The 19,071-nt window shown below is 40.9% G+C and overlaps 1 protein-coding gene across 1 annotated transcript; it reads right to left on the bottom strand.

Annotated features, from left to right (window-relative positions):
- Nucleotides 1-8: 8 nt before the first annotated feature.
- SCCPDH (saccharopine dehydrogenase (putative)) lies at nt 9-9,191 on the bottom strand. Its single transcript, XM_082755802.1, has 12 exons — nt 8,942-9,191; nt 8,689-8,801; nt 8,108-8,188; nt 7,415-7,544; nt 5,760-5,809; nt 5,091-5,221; nt 4,455-4,572; nt 3,196-3,315; nt 3,037-3,093; nt 2,405-2,516; nt 1,774-1,855; nt 9-1,318 (listed from the first exon to the last, which is right to left on the bottom strand). Exons 1-12 carry the CDS (start codon nt 9,150-9,152, stop codon nt 1,213-1,215), a joined length of 1,311 nt encoding a protein of 436 aa, XP_082611928.1. The 5' UTR covers nt 9,153-9,191; the 3' UTR covers nt 9-1,212.
- Between the last annotated feature and the right edge of the window lie 9,880 nt (nt 9,192-19,071).

Below are 19,071 nucleotides of genomic sequence, written 5' to 3'. Positions count from 1 at the left end.
TTCCCTCCAAGGAAGGCATCGAAGTGCAAAGTGAGTTTTCAGTTTGTAAGTTCTATCACAAGCATTTTATATACACCATAGTTTAAAGCAAATGTTATACCCATTCCCTCAGCTTTTGTTTATGATATCAGCCTCTAAAAATCACTCATTACAAATCTGTTTCACACTAAGACAAGAAATGAAGTTTTTCAGAAATACTATGTTCATCTGTAGCAATGCTCTGATCTCAGCAAGCTGTAACGGTGGGAAAAAAAAGCTGTTATATTACTAAATGCAGATGTATTAGAAAAAAAAAAACAAAACAAAACAACACGTTTGCTAGATGTATTATCATTCAACCACAGAGACTCCTGAAAGGTAACTTAATATTTACAAACAAATATGGCATTTGTTTCAACAGTTTAGAAGTAGTTTAACTTCCTACAATTACTATACTGACAAGGCTGCTACTTAGTCACTTTGTAAATGCATTGTTTTTGACACTGCTTTGTGTACTGCACGTATTATACTAGAATGACTTGTTCTCAGTTGAAAGGATGAAATGGCAACTGGTCTTCAGCTAGCTCTATATTACACTATGGGTTTTCTCTTTTTTAGTATGCCTCGCTACAGGCAAGCTGGTAGGACTGAAAGTCAACACTATGGGTCTACTTAAGTACAGTCAACTGATCTTCATAATAACCCACCAAAAAGACAAAACTACTCCTTAAACCTTAAGAAAAAAAAAAAAAAAACTACTCTGATTTGACTATGGGTACTAAGCCTTTAAAAATAAGAACACCAAAAGGTAACCATGCCTATCCCAAACAGGCATGAGGAATAACTAGTGGTTTTGTCTGCTAAGGCACTTGGTATCCAGGGCCTGCCTGCTTCAAATAGTTGCGGTGAGAAGGTTGTGGTTAATTGCAGATTGAATTATGTAGTAACTGAAAATTTAGGCTGCTGTTCTCCTACTTAAGGTGAAAGAGATTAAACAATGTTCTAGAACTAGTACCCAATAAATTACTGATTTAATACATTCATGAATTAAAATCAGTATCCTGTGTTGTTTTTTTTTTTCACTATAGCATACGTTATTATACTTTTTAGCTTATTTTTTCTGCTGTAAACAACAGCACAATGAAACTTTTATGATCAGGCTTCTACAGCCAAATGAACTTTATTGGAATTAGACACAGGTAAGATGTTAGTTCATACAGTTATGTCTTGATGTCAGACTTCAGGCTGGCTAATGACAGAGAACTCAACACCACGACTGTTGAGGCGCTCAATCAGGTTTGTTTTAGAGAAAGCAGCTCCTGGAGAATACACACCACCTCTGTTAACAAGAATTAAAAGAGAAAAACATTAGTGGTACAGTGACCAAATACTGTCTTTATCTGAAGTCAAAAATATGTTTCCCTAGCTAGAAAAGAAAAAGCCACTTTGTGCCAGATGGAGCATGTGAGCAAGCTGGCTCATTTCTGCATGTAGCGAACTCAATGGAAATTTTTCCATAGCTGAAAATATAGATACTGGTGCAGTGGATACTGCAAAAACATAACTAAAACCTGTAATTACATCCTTTCAAGTTGAAAGGCAGATGAAGAGTAAGTGACTTTATCATGGTAAACTATCTCCCTTGCATAACAAGGATCATGTTTAATAGCACTGCCATTTGAGTGAGGTAAGAAAGCAATTGACAGGTTTATAGAGAATCTGTATTTTCAAAGAGAAACATGCATACAATAGCTGTAATGGAAATCAGTATGTTCTGCATAGGAAAATACTCACTGTTTAGGCAGATAAGTTGTATCTTCCAGAAGAGATAAGGCTGCTTGAACCATCGCAATTGGAGTTGCAACATAGCCTGGTTCTGATGAAAACCAAACGTACAGGGTGTTGAAACACAAAATTCACATTTCTAATTTTAATCTTTTTTACGTCATGATGAAGAATAATCAAACAAACAAAAAGCTATCCCCATTTAAGATTAGCTTTTTTTTTTTTTTTTTTAAACTGGTTATCATCCTAAATAGATAAAAGTCCTTAAGAACTAAGGTGAACAGAGATCTGCCTCAAATATAAGCCTATAACCACAGAACAACTGTGAGTTATCACCGCTAAGTGACAACAAGCTCTTCACTATAGCAAGAGCTTTGCCCATCTGTGCTTAAAAGACTTTTTGATGTGATGCTGTCAGTATCTGGCTACGTATATTGTTATTTAAAGTAGCAACAGTTCATTAACTCCCTTCTGAATGTACATTCTTGCCGTCTACAAAACTGTTCAAAAAGCAGGTTACAATGCATGCTAGTACCTGAGATAATAGTCCGTAAAGGCTGCGGATTTAGTAGATGGTAGTGGAACCATAACCATGTATCAGGGTAGGAAATGTGCTGCAGTTAGCTGCTAACATACGTACCCGGTCCTTTCACTTGAGTGCAAATCTTTACATTTGGTTTGCCGTTCTCTGGATTCTGCCCCTCACTGTAACCCTCGCCAAAAAAGGTCATTGTGAAGGAGGTTTCATCCATCTGTAGTGGACAAGACATGAAGCGTGGTCACCAAAACAGTAACTCACTTCTTTAGACAAACAGAAGTAGTAAATGCAAGTATTACGCCAAATGCTGTGATACATCTAAACATGAAGGCAGTAATTCTGAGTCATTGCTTAAAAGGTACAATCCCAGTTACATAATCATTTAACTTTACTGGAACAGTTAGTTACAGCCCTAAAGTCCGGTTATTCTTTCACTGTGTTTGGGCTTGAGTTTTTGCTACTGCATCTATCATCACCCTTGACATCTATGTTGTAAGCCATTCATGTGAATACATCAGACCTAGAAATATGATCCACTTTTTCTTGTATCAGTTCCACATACTTTTGATGACTTAATAACAGACGGCATCATTACTTAAAATATTCACAGGTATACACAGTGTGCATTTAAAAATGATTTATTTCTTGGAGACTAAGTGGTAGACCACAGTTTAAAATTCTACCATTACCCCAACAAACTTCTTCAATAACTAGAATGGAAAGCAGTCAGTTACCTGTTTCTGGGTTGGTCCTTTCTTTGTGAAACGTCCAGCAGAGAAAAATTCTGGATACTATATAATGAGAGGGAAAAGGAAAACAACACAAACAACTCACGTTAACGTAAAGTAAAAAAGCCTCCAAGCACTTAATTCTTTTGTGTTTTGAACACTTACTTTTGTCAGAAGTTTTCTTCCAAAGCTAAATTTCACAAGAAGAAGAAATAAAATGCCTGCAATCATCAGCTTCACAACAGAGCCAAGACCACCTATATTCACATAAGCACCATACTGTACCTACGACAAAAACATATTTTCAGTGGTAGAATTTATATCAAAATTTTCTTGTAGATTCATTTTTAAAAATGCAGGATGCAAGTTTTTAATACAACATAGAGCTATTTGCAGTAGACTTTAGAACTCAGCTGTTTAAACAACTCCTTGAATAACACTTGACTTTATAATTCATTACGAGAAAGCAATGTAACTATGGAATGGAGATGGAGAGAGTATGGTAAACAACAGTGGAAAACTTAAAAGTTGTTTTCTGGTATTTGATTTCAGGCTTCTTTCCCAAGATACTCCTTTCCTTCTTTCTGTGTTTTAATTTAAGAGAAACCAAGGCCTTGCATTACAATTCTGGAATAGCAACAACAAAACCTTCTCATTAATAGTTCCAAGTATATTTTTAGAGCATTGTCTCCTTCAACCCTAACTGATGCCAGCGATTCTGCACAGCTGTTATATGAACTGTTAGTGCTGGTCTCCTCTCAGGGAACCATGGAAAACAAGAACTATATATCCTTCTCACCACCAACACACTTCATGTTGCCTTCGCTCTGTACCCCAAAGACTGAAGCATAAAAGAAGTTTCCAAATACAAATGAGCAGCATATAATTTATCTATGACAAAGTTTAGTACGACACCAACCTGTCTATTGTTACATAGACTACATTTATGATGTCTTTAAAATCTTCGTTGATATAACAAAAAAGCCTCTGCACAGGTACAAAACTAAACACCTTTACAGTTTGCTAAAAGCATGAAGCCCACTTTTCAAACACTTCTGTAACCCAAAGCCAAACCCAAAATTTCTTACAAACACATACCCAGAAATCAGACAGCATAAAAACCCTACAAAAGACTCTCAGAACTATTCTTTCTAGCAGCAGAAAGCAAGCTCATCAGGCAGGATATCACACAGTATGAAACAGGCCTGGGCATGCAGAAGAACCTGGACCACATAAGGTCAAGCAGCTTCCAAAAGATAATCAAGAGAACAAGCCTCTTTCTTTACACAAGCAAAAGCTCATTATTATTTATATAACTGCAGAAACCCTGGAACACAGATCTACATAAAGAACTATTATTACATATAGGAGGGATTTGCTGCAAATTAAAATAAAGACATACTACACTAGTAGCAGTGACTTACTGGTGTTTCCTGCAGTTGCGTGTGCAAATAGCGCTGAGACCGTTTCACGACAGAAACATCAGATCCCATGAATGGAATAGCATACTGTTTGAATTCCTGACTGTAGAACACAAATCCTCTGCAAATGGAAAAAACATTCACAAAAAAAAAAAAAACAAAAAAAAACATTCAAAACTTCATGCAAACAAAGAAATCGATCATAGCAGTGCTATCAATACTGTCTTTCTTTCAAGCATTTTTATGACATTATCTCTTTTCACTGAAACTAATTCAGTAATTCAAATTTATCCTTGACTCAACTAGAAATTCCATGAACTATGGTCAGGATAAATATGATAATCAAAATAATATTCTCATATTTGTTTTTTCCATTCTACATTCATCACTTCTGAAATAAAAGTTTGCCATGCCACTAAGTCTTTTAGAACACACTGAGAGACATGGTAAATGCTAACATGTTATTTTTCAGTGAAATATGAACATATCTTCAATTTTACCAGACAAGTGTGTGTATGTGTAGATTTTCCTGAAGTCTTAAATGCATATTTTTAGCATTTAATAATATGCTAACATTCTATAAAATAAATCCTGGAACTGTTAGAAAACAGCTTGTTTCACATTTTAAGCTTTTTATACCTTCTTTTAAGTTTTGCACCAACTACAGGAACAGGGGCATATCCTATCTTTTTTCGAAGCTTCTTCAGGTTGTCTTGATCTGCGAGGCCATAAACAGCAGACTTCCAAGTCCCATCGTGTATACAAGCACCCTGGTAAAATACCATGAAACAATAATTAATGCAGTTAAGGCTTTAAATATTTAACGATGACTTCGGAATTATTACATTACAAAATTATTACACAAAGGTATTCTGATTACATGCACTATCAAGTATCTCAAAACAACCCCAACAAATAGCAACAAAAAAACAGCCAAAATATTAGGATTACCGGCAACACACTTACATATCCACTACAGTTTGTGTATGAGTACACAAGAAAACTGCCAAAGTAGTAGAGTACACGAGAAAACTGCAAAATCTAAGTATTTCTTGAAACTGCTTAATACAACAAATTTTATGTCAGCCCATGCAAGCAAACCTTACAAAAGGGTAAGTATCCTTGGGATACTTTATTAGCTTCTAAAGAATAAAATATTATATTATATACTATATATTAGCTTCTAAAGAATACAGACTCGTTGTGAAGGCACTGGCACAGCTTGTTCTGCATTAACGTAACAACAGTTACTCAAACAGGCTACGCTGATGTGATCACAAGTTCCCATGACAGTATAAAGCAACTAACCTCAGGTCCAGATTTCACATTCAGGAAACTTTCGACAGCAGTTAAGGTACCTTGAAAAGAGGAGAAAACATTTAATTACTTGGGATATACACTCAGGTTAGTTCACATAGCCAGAGGACACTCTGGCAGCCTCAAATGGCAGACTACTGACATCGCTAGCAGACAGGACAGAGACACATCTTTATCTCAAAGTAAAGTAAACTAAGATTAAGATCTGGAGCTTTTTTTTGTTAGCAAATAATAATTTCATACATAAAGTACTTCAGTAACGGTCATTAAACTTATCTTGAGTCATTAAATGCTACAGTTGTTTTATCTAGTTAATAAGATAATGTAAATAATAAATCAAAAGAGGAAAAGAATATTAAAAGCCATATTTAGATTTCCCTAAAGTTTTGAGATAAAGGACAACATCGGCTGTGAAACATAGATGAATTAAGAGAGCTTGGTAGCTCTTATTACAAAACAAATAAAAATAAATAAAAAAGAAAGAGCAGAAACACTCAACATATTCTAAAACAAAGGTTGCTTAGTTGTGGTGAACAGCAAAAGAAAACAACTCCAAATTCTGCTTTGTTTCACTTTGCTCAGTTCCTTCTGAGCTTATAAACTGTTCCTGTAAGGGCAGATTTAAACATAACGAGCAACTGGATAGACAGGTGATAATACCAGAAAGTCAAAATAGGAAGAGATAAAAGACATCTTTATTCAAAACAAGTATCAGACATCAAATTATAAGCTTATGAACAACCAGATACTCATTTTCATGCCTCTCCTCCTCTCTCTCTCTAATCAGATCCTTTTATAGATTTAGTTTTATTAAACTGAAAGTTGATGACATGTTCCAATATCAAGCACGTAATAGCAATTTTAATAGAATATTAGAGGCAAAACATTTGGATTCTCTTACTGGCCCTTCCAGTTACAAAGTCAGAATTGATGAACAAAGTATCCTTGTGTGGGATTAGGATCAAGAACTCCTTGCAGAGAATTAAATCATTTTACATCTTTTCTCAAATATTTATTAATAATTATTTATTAATTATTAATAAAGTGATAATAAAAATAAAATATTAATAATATTAATTATTAATAATATTTATTAATAATTTTCTCAAATAATTATTTATATTTATATATTCTCTGAGTTACTGTCCAGCTGCTCTTGACATAAAAGGCACTGTAAGACACTACCTACTTAGGTCTGTACAACAGCTGCTCAGTACTGGAGGCGGAGAAACAAAACCTATGAAACCTGATCATCCACTGATTTGCAGTCCCTTCCCTACAGCCATCCTGTCCCCACCATCTCTTCCGTACAATACTCTCACTGCACAAGAGAAGTATGCTGCAGCTTGCCCACGGATGCCCACACACTGGCTGAGCAGTCCACTTGCAACAAACAAACCTCTCAGTGAACAGCATCACCTTGAATCTCACCTCTACCTGAACAACAATTTGCTTGAATCTAATGGAACGTGATTTAGATTTTCTTTTGTATCTGTCTACCAGATTTGGTTGAAATTAGTTAGCTGGTAAAGGCAGACAAAAAGACAAATTGAAGAAAGCTTGCCACAAGCATTTGTTTTAGGAAAACAGATGAAAAGCATAATCTGTGTGTCTTTTTCAGCATAAAGCCATGTTAAGAAAGTCACCTTTCAACTTGTCTCTGGTGTACAGTACTCCCATATCAGCTGGTATAGAGTCAAAGCCACAGCTTCCAATGACATACACTCCCTTCTCAGCGGCTTTTTCATTGTATTTCAGGTACATTCCTTCCAGAAACTAAAACACAATCAGAACAGATACTTTAAGCAGATCCCATATCTGACAATGTCCAATATTAACCATCAGTGCTTTATTCTCAAATCATAGCAGCCTACATACTTAAAATTAGTTATAGTTATATCACTAATAACTTATATATCACTAATTAGTTATATTTATGTCACATTATATTTATTATATAAATTACTTACATACATCTTTAAGGCAGATGTGTATCATTTGTCTTTTATGGTATGAAAATGTCACAGCAGTGGGAAAAAAATAAAAAATGATCTATCCAAAATTCCTACTTGGAATCACAACTGAGACTTAAAGAGAAATTAAAAATGTTGGACTTCCAGAAAGAACCTGGGGGGCTCTTGTCTAAGGGTGAGAAAACTATACAAATACTACACGTTCACACATCCTAAAGTTAACGCATCTTCAAACTGCACATCAGGAGGCAGAACTTGTCTGCATGTTCAAAAACGCTAGCAGAAACATAAAACTTCTTAACCAAGTAGTTTAAGAGAGCCTAAGGCTCTCTTAAGGTAAGGTAGCATTTTTCAGATGTCATGTACCTGGGGCTCTCCACTGATGTCAATGCAGCTCGCACCGTTTTCAACGCAAGCTTTCACGACAGGCTCTCCAAAAAATCTATACTGTAGAAGGAAAAAAACAGCACACGTAACAAAATAAACCCCCCCACACAACTCACCCAACCTGCTTCATCTAGTGTGTATCTACCAGATAAGGAAGCGCTTAATAGCTATTGATTTTTCTAAGTGGGGCAAATGCAATAGTCTTGCCTTCTGGGGGGAGGTTAGGGCCGGCGCAGCAGAGCAAACTTCATCACTGATAAAGGAGATTGCTGCACAAACCACTCCACCGTACCTCTCTCCAAAGATAAGATCGTCAAAGCTGGTTTAATATCTTCTTATCTCAATGTATGCTTTTTGCATTTGCATTACCTGCATATTCTCTGCTTAACTAACTCCGCAGGCCTTGCCATGATCTAACTTCCAGCTCGCGTACTTTGATCTGCTCTGAACGAGCCGGAACCATCGTCGGCCAGGGCCTCGGCACAGAGCTCCTCGGCCTTCCCTTCCAACCCAGATCTTTAAAAAAAAGGGGCGAGGAGACGCGGCGGGGGAGCACTCACCGGGCCCACGCAGTTGAGCACCAGCCGCGTCTGCCTCGCCATGGCGGCCAGCGAGCCCGGGTCGCCCACATCGCACAGCAGCACGCCGACCTCCGGCCCCAGCGCCGCCTTCCCTGCGCACCGGAGAGGCCGTCACCGCCGGCACCGCGGCCCCGGGGCCCTCCCCGAGCCCCTCGGCTGCTCCCAGCGGAGGAGCCGCCGCCGCCGCCCGCCCCCCGCCCCGAGCCGAGCCGAGCCGAGCCGCGGCGCGTACCCAGCCTCTCGGCCGCCTGCTCCAGCACCTCCTGCAGCTTGGTGCGGCTCCGCCCGGCCACGGCCCAGCGCAGGGCGCCGCGCAGCTCCCCGCCGCTGGCCGCCCGCGCCACCTCCTCCACCACGAACTGCCCGGTGAAGCCGCTGGCGCCGAACACCACCAGCTCGTACGGACGCTGCTCCCCCGCCCCGCTGCTGCCGCCCGCCGCCATGTCGAGGGCAGCGCCCGAGCCCCAGCCCCAGCCCCAGCCGCCGCTCTGCGGGGCCGCTCCGCGCCTGGCAGCGGCCGGCACCGCCTGGCACCGCCCCCGCCCCGCCCGCTGGGCGGCCGTTAGGGCCGGTACCCAACCCGCGCGGGCTGAGGCGGCGAGGGGCGTTCGGTGCCGTGGGCGCCCCCTCGGGGGCTGGGGCGAGTGGAAGCGCAGCGGGGTGCGGCTGAGGAGGCTGGGGGAGCAGGGGGTTGAGCAGAGATGGCTGTGGAGAGGCTGCTCTCTCCTTACCGGCATGGCACTGCTATGAGTGATCACCATCTGTCAGTTCAGGTCGCGAGGATGAACTAGGGGCTGCTACTAATCGAAAAGAAAACCTTAAATCCCCGCCAGTAAAATAAAATGCTCAGTTGCGGCGGTGGTGACCCTGCAGAAACGTGGTGAAAGGCAACACTGGCGACAGCCCAGCACAGCGAGGCACAGCCAGATTTTCAGTGCTTCCCACGGCCCGGCTGCTTGCCTGGATCCCAGAGGCTCACAGGCAGGGCTGCCATACCTGAACCACCACTGATGGATGCCTGCTGAGCCTGTTTTTAAACCTCTAGTGACAGCAGCTTTCACAACTCTCCTCAGGCAATATCCTCCGGCACTGTCGTCCTTACCGCTGGAAACACAAGGCTAGATTGCTACGTGATGCAGGTTCAGCTCTGTACTCTTTCTCCTCTTCCTAGAGTACGTTGACAAAAGATTGGATTCCCAAGGAATATATAGGAAACCAAACAAACGAACAAACACCACCAACAACACCGCAAAGCTGGAAATTTTCTTGTATCTCTTCAGCATTCACAAGACTAAAGAACACCAATTCTTTTTAATCGTTCCCCACAGTTCATTTCACACATCCATCTTTCCTGTAGTTTTCTGAATCTCCCCTAGCTGGTTTACATTTTTCTTGAAATTTGGGTCCACTGCTAAGTCTCATATTCACTTTACCAATGCTAAATCAATTGGAAAGGTTATGGGATGTGCCAGAATTGATCCCTGTCTCTACGTGCCCAAACATCTGTCTTTTTTGTGGAAGTGTCCCACTGCTGATGCACATTCAGCTCATGATCTGTACTACCTCACAGGCTATTTCAGATCACCACTGCCTAGCCCATCTTCTCCCATCTCGGATGGGAAGATTGATGTCCTTCCTGAACACATTTTAAATGTGCCATCTCCAGAGGCATGTGAGATCCTCACCTCCTAGCTCAACTCCTTGAGTTGTGCTGATGCAGTTATTTGTAGGCCTACACTATCAGCTGTGTCAGTGAAACAACTCAGTAACAAAAAACAAAGAGTGGGGGAGGGAAGGACAAAGACAGGTTTTGTTCTTTTTTAATTTTGTTGATATGATTTACAGAGCAACCCTGCAAAACCAGTTCCTTGTGCTTGAGGTCACTGAACATCTCATTAGGCAAGCTGGTCTCTTACTACCATCTCATCCTTCCTACGCACTGGGATAGTTTCCAGCTCTGCTCATAATACTGTCGAACTGTAAGGAGTGTGCACGCTGCAGAGGGGTTCTGACATAGTTTACAGGGCTGGCTGGGATCTTCCATGTGCTTTCTTCAGCCCTTTGCTCTGGAAGCTTGCCTTTACTGCTCTCTTGCCTTTTCTCCCTCATCCCTCTCCATCATCCCTTTTTTGATATCTCATCCCCTGTCACTTCCAGAAAGCAAAGCAATTTAAAAATTACTACTCGGACCAGACCACTTGCGAGGGATCAGGACAGCACAAGCTTTGTAGGCCGTACATATTTGATAAGGCCTGCATTGCATTGTTAGGCAATGGCTTGGCAAGCGCAGGCTTGTATGCAGTGCTGAGAATCCTCTCTCCTCCGAGGGACTGAAATTTTACACCAAATCGGGCAGACTTACCTTGTTTAGCAAGCTGCAACCCTCAAGATTTCATCTCTTATTTCAAGTCAGCTATATTTCTTTAAAACACGTCTACTGGAGCAAAATAATTCATGTAAATTGCAGCTTACACAAGCAAGAAATCAGACTTATAGAGCTGTAGAGGGACACCTGAAAAACAATGAGAGAGACAACAAAACACAAGGCATTATTTTTTTTCTTACACAAAATAGCATCATGACAGCTCAAACGCATTTTTTCTTGAGATGGATGTGCAGTTGGCAAGTGGAAGATTCCTCTGTTTGTAGTCATCTCCAGTTTCGCTCCAGCTCACATGGGTAAAAAAAATAAAATACCCAAAGTCTCTAATCCAGTTGACAATCCTGCCCTTGGAACCGAAAAGTAGACAGGTAGGTTTCAAAACAGCAAACATCAAGGGAGGAATGTCAAGGTTCTGATTTTAGATGGAAGGCTTACAGCAGTCTTGACTAAAGGTAAAGGTTAACCTGTCTCCCTAGTTAGTGTCGCCAACGCAGGACTACAAAAATTATTCTGTGGGAAAGCCGTAGGATGACTTACAGTTTTCCCTTGTCCAATAAGACGGCAAGAAAAGCCAGATCTGCTGCCAGCTGCAGCTCTCCAAGGGAGGTTCCCACCTGGATTAGCTTCAGAAGCTCACGAAAGAGACAGTCTATTTCTCTTAAAATCTCGTGTTTTCAGATTTGAAGGTGCTTCTCTCTTTGATAGTCATCTGTACACAGATATTTGAAGATTTCAGTACTTTATTTAAAGCCTTTTTTAACCAGACTACCTCAGTGTAAAATAACTTTGATTGCTAAAGGGCCCTGCCAGTTTCTTTGGGACCATGAAGCACACATGCACAATGCACCCAAACCATATCTTTTCAAATTTTTTAAGTAAAAAGGGGCTTGTCCCTTCTCTTTTTCCACCTAGAACCTTCAGCAGGATCTGACGAATCTGCATGGGCACTTATGACAGCACTTGTCTGTCCCTTCGTTTGGTACTGCTGGCATCCTGAGGAAGTCCCTCCTGTCAGTATTTATACTCCTTGGGCAACAATCTTTGAGGTAATTTTCTTTTTTTAAATACTGCTATAACTTTAGGGTATTCTTTGTTTATTAGAGTGGAAAATGAAGATGTCGTTCCATGACTACTTTTTAATTAAAATAATAATAAGGTAGCAGAAAGAATGCAATATGCTATCTATTGCACAACACTGTATAAAGGTGATTTTGAAAAAAATACGTCATGATAATTGTCTTGTACCCCAAAGAATAAACTAAGATCTCTGAGTTGCGTCATTACAAGAGTTACTACAGGACACAAGAAAAATAGAGCGTAAGATTAGGCTGAGAAGTTGGGAAATAATGCTAGCTAATAAGGCATGGAAAATTCACTGCAGAGTTTGAAAAATTCTGTGGGTGAGTATAAAAGGAATAAAAAAAAGAAAGGCGGGCATCTAGGTACCAGCTACAGTTACTCAGCACTGTAAGACTGTGAGAACAAATGTTCCTGGAATAAAGCCTGCAGTTCTCAGTGCTGCAGTATATCTTACCCTTAATTTATGCAGAACATGACTTTATAATTAAGATGCAATAGGCTCCAAAAAGCCACACCATACAGAACTTTAGAATTTGTAATAAACCAAACCATTTAGACTAGGACAACAACAACAACAACAAAAAAGCTTAAAATTAAAATCTGCATTTCCTAAATTCAGTTCAACAAGGAGTTGCTTTCTACATGCAACAGTTTGATAATGTTTTATTTACAGAAAAGCACATCTTATGGAATTAACGAAAAAATAAAATGAAGAGCACAAAGTAGAATGGATGCAAATACTGAAATTCAAAAATATGAAGGCAAGCCAAGTACTGTAAATGGTTTCATATTTTGTAAAATTAGTATATATAATATATATATTCAACCAAACATATATTCAGCCAAATAATAATAACTGAACAAAGTTATTTCTGCCTACTTTGCTTGTTTCTAAATCTAGAGACTAAAAAAGAGCAGATGGTAGCTTATGACATCTGCAAATCCCCTCCTCTTTTTCTTGTTTGTAAGCTGTATATACATTCCCATTCAAACACAACTCTAAGCAATCTTTTAAAAGAAGCAATAAAGGCACCTCTTGACCCGCAGAGGTAGAGCAGAAGTCAAAGGTTTTGATTACCACTGGAGTTCAATACCTTTGTTCAGTACATCCTGCAGATCTTAGTTCTCCGACTGAACTTGAAACATTTATGGGTGTGAAAAGATTGATAAACCCACAGTATTTCAGTGACACTCCAGCTTTCTTTGATGGAGACCAAACAAGAAAGTGTAGGAGAACACTGTTTTCTCATGACGCTAAATAATAACCAATCTTGCATCAGAAAACTCCACAATAAAAACGGCCACACAGTAAGTTGGAGATAAAGAGTTAAAAGACAGTGCTCTTGATGGGTCGTGCAGGGCTGTGCCCTATCTGACATCTCACCAGTCATTTTGATGACAACAACTGAACATTTGAAAAGTGGCCATAAGGTAAGCACTTAAAATTTCTCCCCCAGATGCACAGAAATAATTCACAGGCAACTAAGAAATTAGAAAGTGACAAGATTCAGAAAATGCAAACTAATCTATAGTGGAGAATCAATCTACGTTTCAGACTTTCAGGGGAAGGTTAAAACCTGGAAGGCAGTTATGCTGAAAGAGACAGAGGGATGAAAGCTTTGCTTGATGAATAGCAAATGCGGAAGATATTAGCTATGTAGAAGCATGAGATTGCAGAGGAGGAAATAGAAAGCTGTCATCATTTGAAAGTCTCATTTAAAACACTGAATCCGGTTCAGCCACTTCACTACAATAAAAAGACCGACAAATAACAGACAGCTCCAAGAAAATAATTCAGAAAATAAAGAATTATCCAGGAGTAAGATGGAGACACCTACTAAGAAAAATCAAAAGCACCAAATGTATAGTATTAAACTAAAAATAGCTACAGAGGCAGGATAACATTTTGCAGATATCTGAGGATGTAAATTCTAGGGGCGGTGTGAAGGACTTGGAGTACAAAAGAGCTGTGCACCCAAGTAGACATGGCTGACAGAGTGCCCAGCACAACTCATTCCTCATGGCAAGATTGTCCAGTTTTACAGATCGGCAGAAACACAGCCCCTCATTTTTACCACACTTATAAATCACAGCTCAGCTAAACAGGTGTTACTGTTCTCAAGAGCCTTGTAGCTCTCCTTGAGTTTATATCATATTCCTCCAGCATTTGACCTCCACAGACTGTGCTTTTTCCCAGTATTAGCTCGATCGGCTCCTGCATGAGGCGACCTGTCTTCTGCACCCATTCCCTTTACCTGGAGGGTTACAATAGTCAGCCCTCCACAAAACTCTCATCTTTGTCCCAGAGGCTACAGTTGCTCAGTATAATGCACACAGGCCCTCTCACATTTTTCAAGCAGAACACACAGTTATTCCTTCTAACCCTATAGCAGCTTTTATGCCTTTGCCCTGTCATAGCTTCCCTTGAAGCCAGCCCTGCTCACTAATGCTACTTCCTTATCAGCCGTTGGAGACAGAAGAGAAGGCAAGGGGAGAAGAAATGTTGCAGTGGTGGAAGTTTTCTCCCTCTTGCTCCCACAGAAGAGAGCACAGCATTTAGTTTCATGCAGCTACTCTCGCTCTGCTCTGATGTTCTGTGCAGGAGAATGGCTGCAGAGTTTTGGGGGTGAGAGCAGAATGCCAAATGCCCTGTGGTCTCAGCCACCATACCCTGCAGAGATATTTCTGTGCTGAAACAGGGGTGGGAAGCAGCACTTCAAAGCTGAGTACCTTCTTCTGTGTCTTCCATGAAGTTGCTGTTAAATAGCCCCTGGCCAAACTTCTCACAGGAGAGCTCCAATGTCCTTTAGATGCCTGTAACATGGACAAAGGCAGGATGTCTTTCATCTTCCTCATAGAAAAGATCCTAATGTCTTTCTGGTGCCTGTAATGTTAGAATGGAGCACAATTTCCAAAATCTGCAGCCCAGAAATACAAGGTTTTCTAAGAGTTGCCACAAGAATGATAAACTATATCCTTTTGTTCATTCGGTGGAAAGCAGGTTAGCTTTCAGACCACTGTCTTGCCACAGGACTGAGTTCAGAGTTAGTAGTCATCACACGTAGCATTTACTGAGAGGATGGAAAGAACAACAGCAGCATGTAATGCAGAGCCAGCAAATTCCCCTCATTTTATGGAGCTGGCCTGTGCAGCAGCGTGCAGGGCCAGTGACTGAACTTTGAGAAACAGTAAAGAACCAAGTGGGCCTACAGCACAGGGAATATCTGCAGTGCAGCACGTTTTGCCATATTCCCGACGTACCTCCAGCACCTCCAGGTGACTGAATGCAAAGCCTGAGTAGAGCCCAGCGCTGGTTTGTGTCACAGCGGAGCCTCACTTACCAACACAGCGACAATCCTCTCCCCCTCTCCTGAATTTCTGGGATAGCATCAGGGTGTCATACCCAGACTGAGAATCAGTTTATTTAAGGCTTTACTTCAGTAGTACTATCTCACTTGTCACCTAACAAAGCTTGCTCGACTCATGCAAAATAATGAGCTGACCATATTCATTTTCTCTGTGCAGCTGAACATGTGCAGGGTGGGAAAAGGCAAGAGGCCCCAGTCTGATATTATGTGGCCTCCTTCTATAAATCACAGTGCCAAAGACTGCCCAAGGTGGTTTAGATGATTTGCCTAACTCATACTAGTGTTTTAGTGCTCTCTGGCAAAGAGGCTTTCCAGGTGTGGCACACAAACCATTTTTACAAGTGTTTTTTAAAGGAAAAAAAATACAAAAAAAAAAAAAAAAAAAAAAAAAAAACACCAAAAAACACATACATCTTTTGTGGCTCCAGTAGCAGATTGAAAGCCTGCAGTGTGCCAACTCTTATCTGAAGGAGAACAAATACTGCCACGTGAACAGCTACTGCGTGAGGGGAGGACAGTGACTGCCTGATGGCTGATAACTATCTGGCCACCAGAGAAGCGTGTTTATAATGGTCTTTACTCATTAATTGCTTCCTGAACATTAGGTAAACACTTTCACAACAGCGATTACAGCCAGTCATAGAACCGCACCACTACAACTGCTCCTCTCAGACTGCCTGCCCAGGTGGTGCCTGAACCTGCGCTTGCAGCTCAGGATGGTGGAGCAAGAAAAGATAAGGGGAGAGGTTAAAATAAAAGCAGAGGCAGAGGGCATTAGGTGGGTGAGTGGATGAGGTTGGGGGCAGGTGGTAGGTGGGCAGAGGCAAAAGGTTTAGATCTTGGTGAGGTGAAGTGCACAGACAGGAAAGTAGCGGCTCTGAGGTGGATGCGTGGGGTTTGTGGGAGTGGGACATGCAGCAGTATGCACATCTGAAGATGTAATGAAGGGGAAGGAACACACGAGGAGGTGGGGGGGAGGCAGGCAGGGATGGTAACACACTGCTTCTGACCCACCTTTATGGTCTGGAAAAACATATTCCAGTAGTATCTACTGATGCTGACACTCAAATTAAAGTTTGAGACCTCCGTGCCCCAGTTCAGTCCTAATTTACAAATCAGCTATGTCTTAAAGCTCAGTTTGCTTTTCATGATGCAGAGTCTGTAGTTGCCCACACAGAAACTATCTCAACAGGGAAGATTTACCGACAACACGCAAGTAACAGACTGGGGTAGAGCAGCTCCTCCCTGGGCTCAGAAGCGATGTCTGAGCTCCCTCTTGCGACTTGTGCTGGTTTTCCACACTCAAAGATCACTACCAGATTCTATACAGCTTTGGATCGAATAGCTCAATTAAAACCCAAAGAGTTTTAAAACAAATAAACGGACAAAGGGTCTTTGTACCTGTCCGGTACAGTTCATATCAATTCCACCTCACAAAGATAAGTTTATCTTTTCAGAAGTTGCCATAAAAGTAAAGCAGAACATAAACAGATTGCATGGCGTTAGAGACAAGTTGAAACTGGACCGTTTCCAAAGCTCTTGCAAAACAAAAACAGCAAGCTTGTATAACTTTCTACTTTAGGTAACAGAAATATCTTCTGAAGTAGCATTTCTAGAAAGGGGAGTAGAAGAGGGCTTTTGCCGTCATGAATCTGAAAACAACCATCATAAATAAGTCTGGCATATAAATTGGTTCCCTTGCTATCTTACAGAATAAACATATGGGTGAATCACTAACTTTAAAAAAAAATCAGACTGCTCAATTTTCTACATGATGCATGGGCTCAGAGACACGGCCACTGCAAGCCTAAAAAGGAGAGAGTACAACTCATGTAAGTGTCAGGATCTGGGGTCCTTTCTCAGTCACATCCTCTTTGCAAACTTTTAAAAAAAAAAAAAAAAGTTTAAATCATTCAATTTTTAAAACAAACAAAAAAGGCTTTAAAACTAAAACAAACATTTTACAAAAAAGTTTCTCTGTCTCATTGAAAATGTGTCTTGAGATACATATGTTAATCCTGATGGCATTTCTCTGCCTGTCAGTTTATTTATGTACTCCTGGAATGAGGGATGGAAAGGAACTTTTTGTATGCAACGAGCTTCAGCTACAGAGGCTGTGAACTGTTGCCTCAGCTCCTGCATAACCCTGCATCTACCTGTGCTTTTCCCCACAATGGGTGGAAAAAAGGAACATTTCAAACAAAATAAGACTGAACTATCTAGTGGTCAGTATAAGCATGTCCTCCAGCTCTCCTGCTGTATTGCCATGGGGTTGTTCACTGTTTACTTCACCTGTCACTGACGTGGTGCAGAGTCTAGCATATGGGAGCCCTCATCTCAGTTTAGCCTGTCCTGCAGGCACTACTGCTACAGGAAGCTGTGTGCATCAGCATTGTTGTTTCCTGATATTGCTGTTCTTTGGTTTGTTATCAGTTCTGCTATGCTTATGGGACCGTGTTTTTGTGTACTGTTGAGCCACAACCACAAATTACCTTCTGTTCATATATTTGTCTTCTGTCTCTGCCACCAAATAAATCCCTACCTCCAAGATAAATGCCACTAACAACCTTCTAAAGTCCTATCCCCTTCTGGCTACAGCAGAGCAGTAATTCCCTCACAGCTCCTGTCTTCACACTGCTCTATCTGCTCTCTTTCCTGACTTCTCAAATCCAGGTGTAAATTTAGGAGGGGGCATGACAGCAGCCACGCAGTTGTTCAGAGCAGGGTGAGAGGCTGTTAGCCCATCTGCCAGGGGAGAGTGCAAGCTGTAGGGGAATTTAACTTGCCCAAATGAGGAAGAGAATGAAGAGCTGGAGCTTTGCATTTAATGTTACAGAGCAGCAATGTTTCCCTGCCCATTACATCATGCTCATCATTAACTCACCAGCAGGAGGATTGTTCCTTTGTTTTTACAAAAGATCTCAAGTGGAGGGGAAGCACCCAATGGCTGGTACAGGGGAACAGCCTCTTCACCTCCTCAGCCAGTAAATTGGAGCAAGATGCTCAGACTCTGTACTGGAGGAAACACATAATGCTGAAACCATTCTGCATGGGGCTATGAAAACATAAAAGAGGCATAAAACCAAGTTAACAGCAGCATGTCAAGGCCTTGTTAAAGAGTGGAAACAAAGCAAGTGCTGACGTAGCACCACCAAAGGCTCTGTAACAGACCAGGAGACAGAGTGTTGTTGCATTTCATTATATGCCTAACAGCAATACCTCCCAGCAGAAGAAAGGTTATTTTTAATGATCACTCACTTATGTCCTATAAGAGTTCCATGGCCTTGGTAAGCACAAAGAGCTCCAAATGTCCTTTTTTTGCCCAACCCTCTTTCCCCCCTCCCCACTTTTTTGTTTAACATACAACGTGATGCTTTTTTTTTTTTTTTTTTTTTTTTTTATGAAAAATGACTAATCTATATAGGAACAGATCCCATAGGTGAAGCTGAAACTAGGACATTTTAGCTTAAAAATAACTCATTAGGATTTAGGCACATGAGGTCACCTCTGAAAACAGGCCGTAGATACTCT

This window comes from Aythya marila (genome assembly GCF_965140915.1).
Source record: "Aythya marila genome assembly, chromosome: 3".
Classification (NCBI taxonomy): domain Eukaryota; kingdom Metazoa; phylum Chordata; class Aves; order Anseriformes; family Anatidae; genus Aythya; species Aythya marila.
The sequence above is the reverse complement of the archived record's forward strand: the minus strand, read 5'-3'. Positions and strand labels throughout refer to the sequence as shown.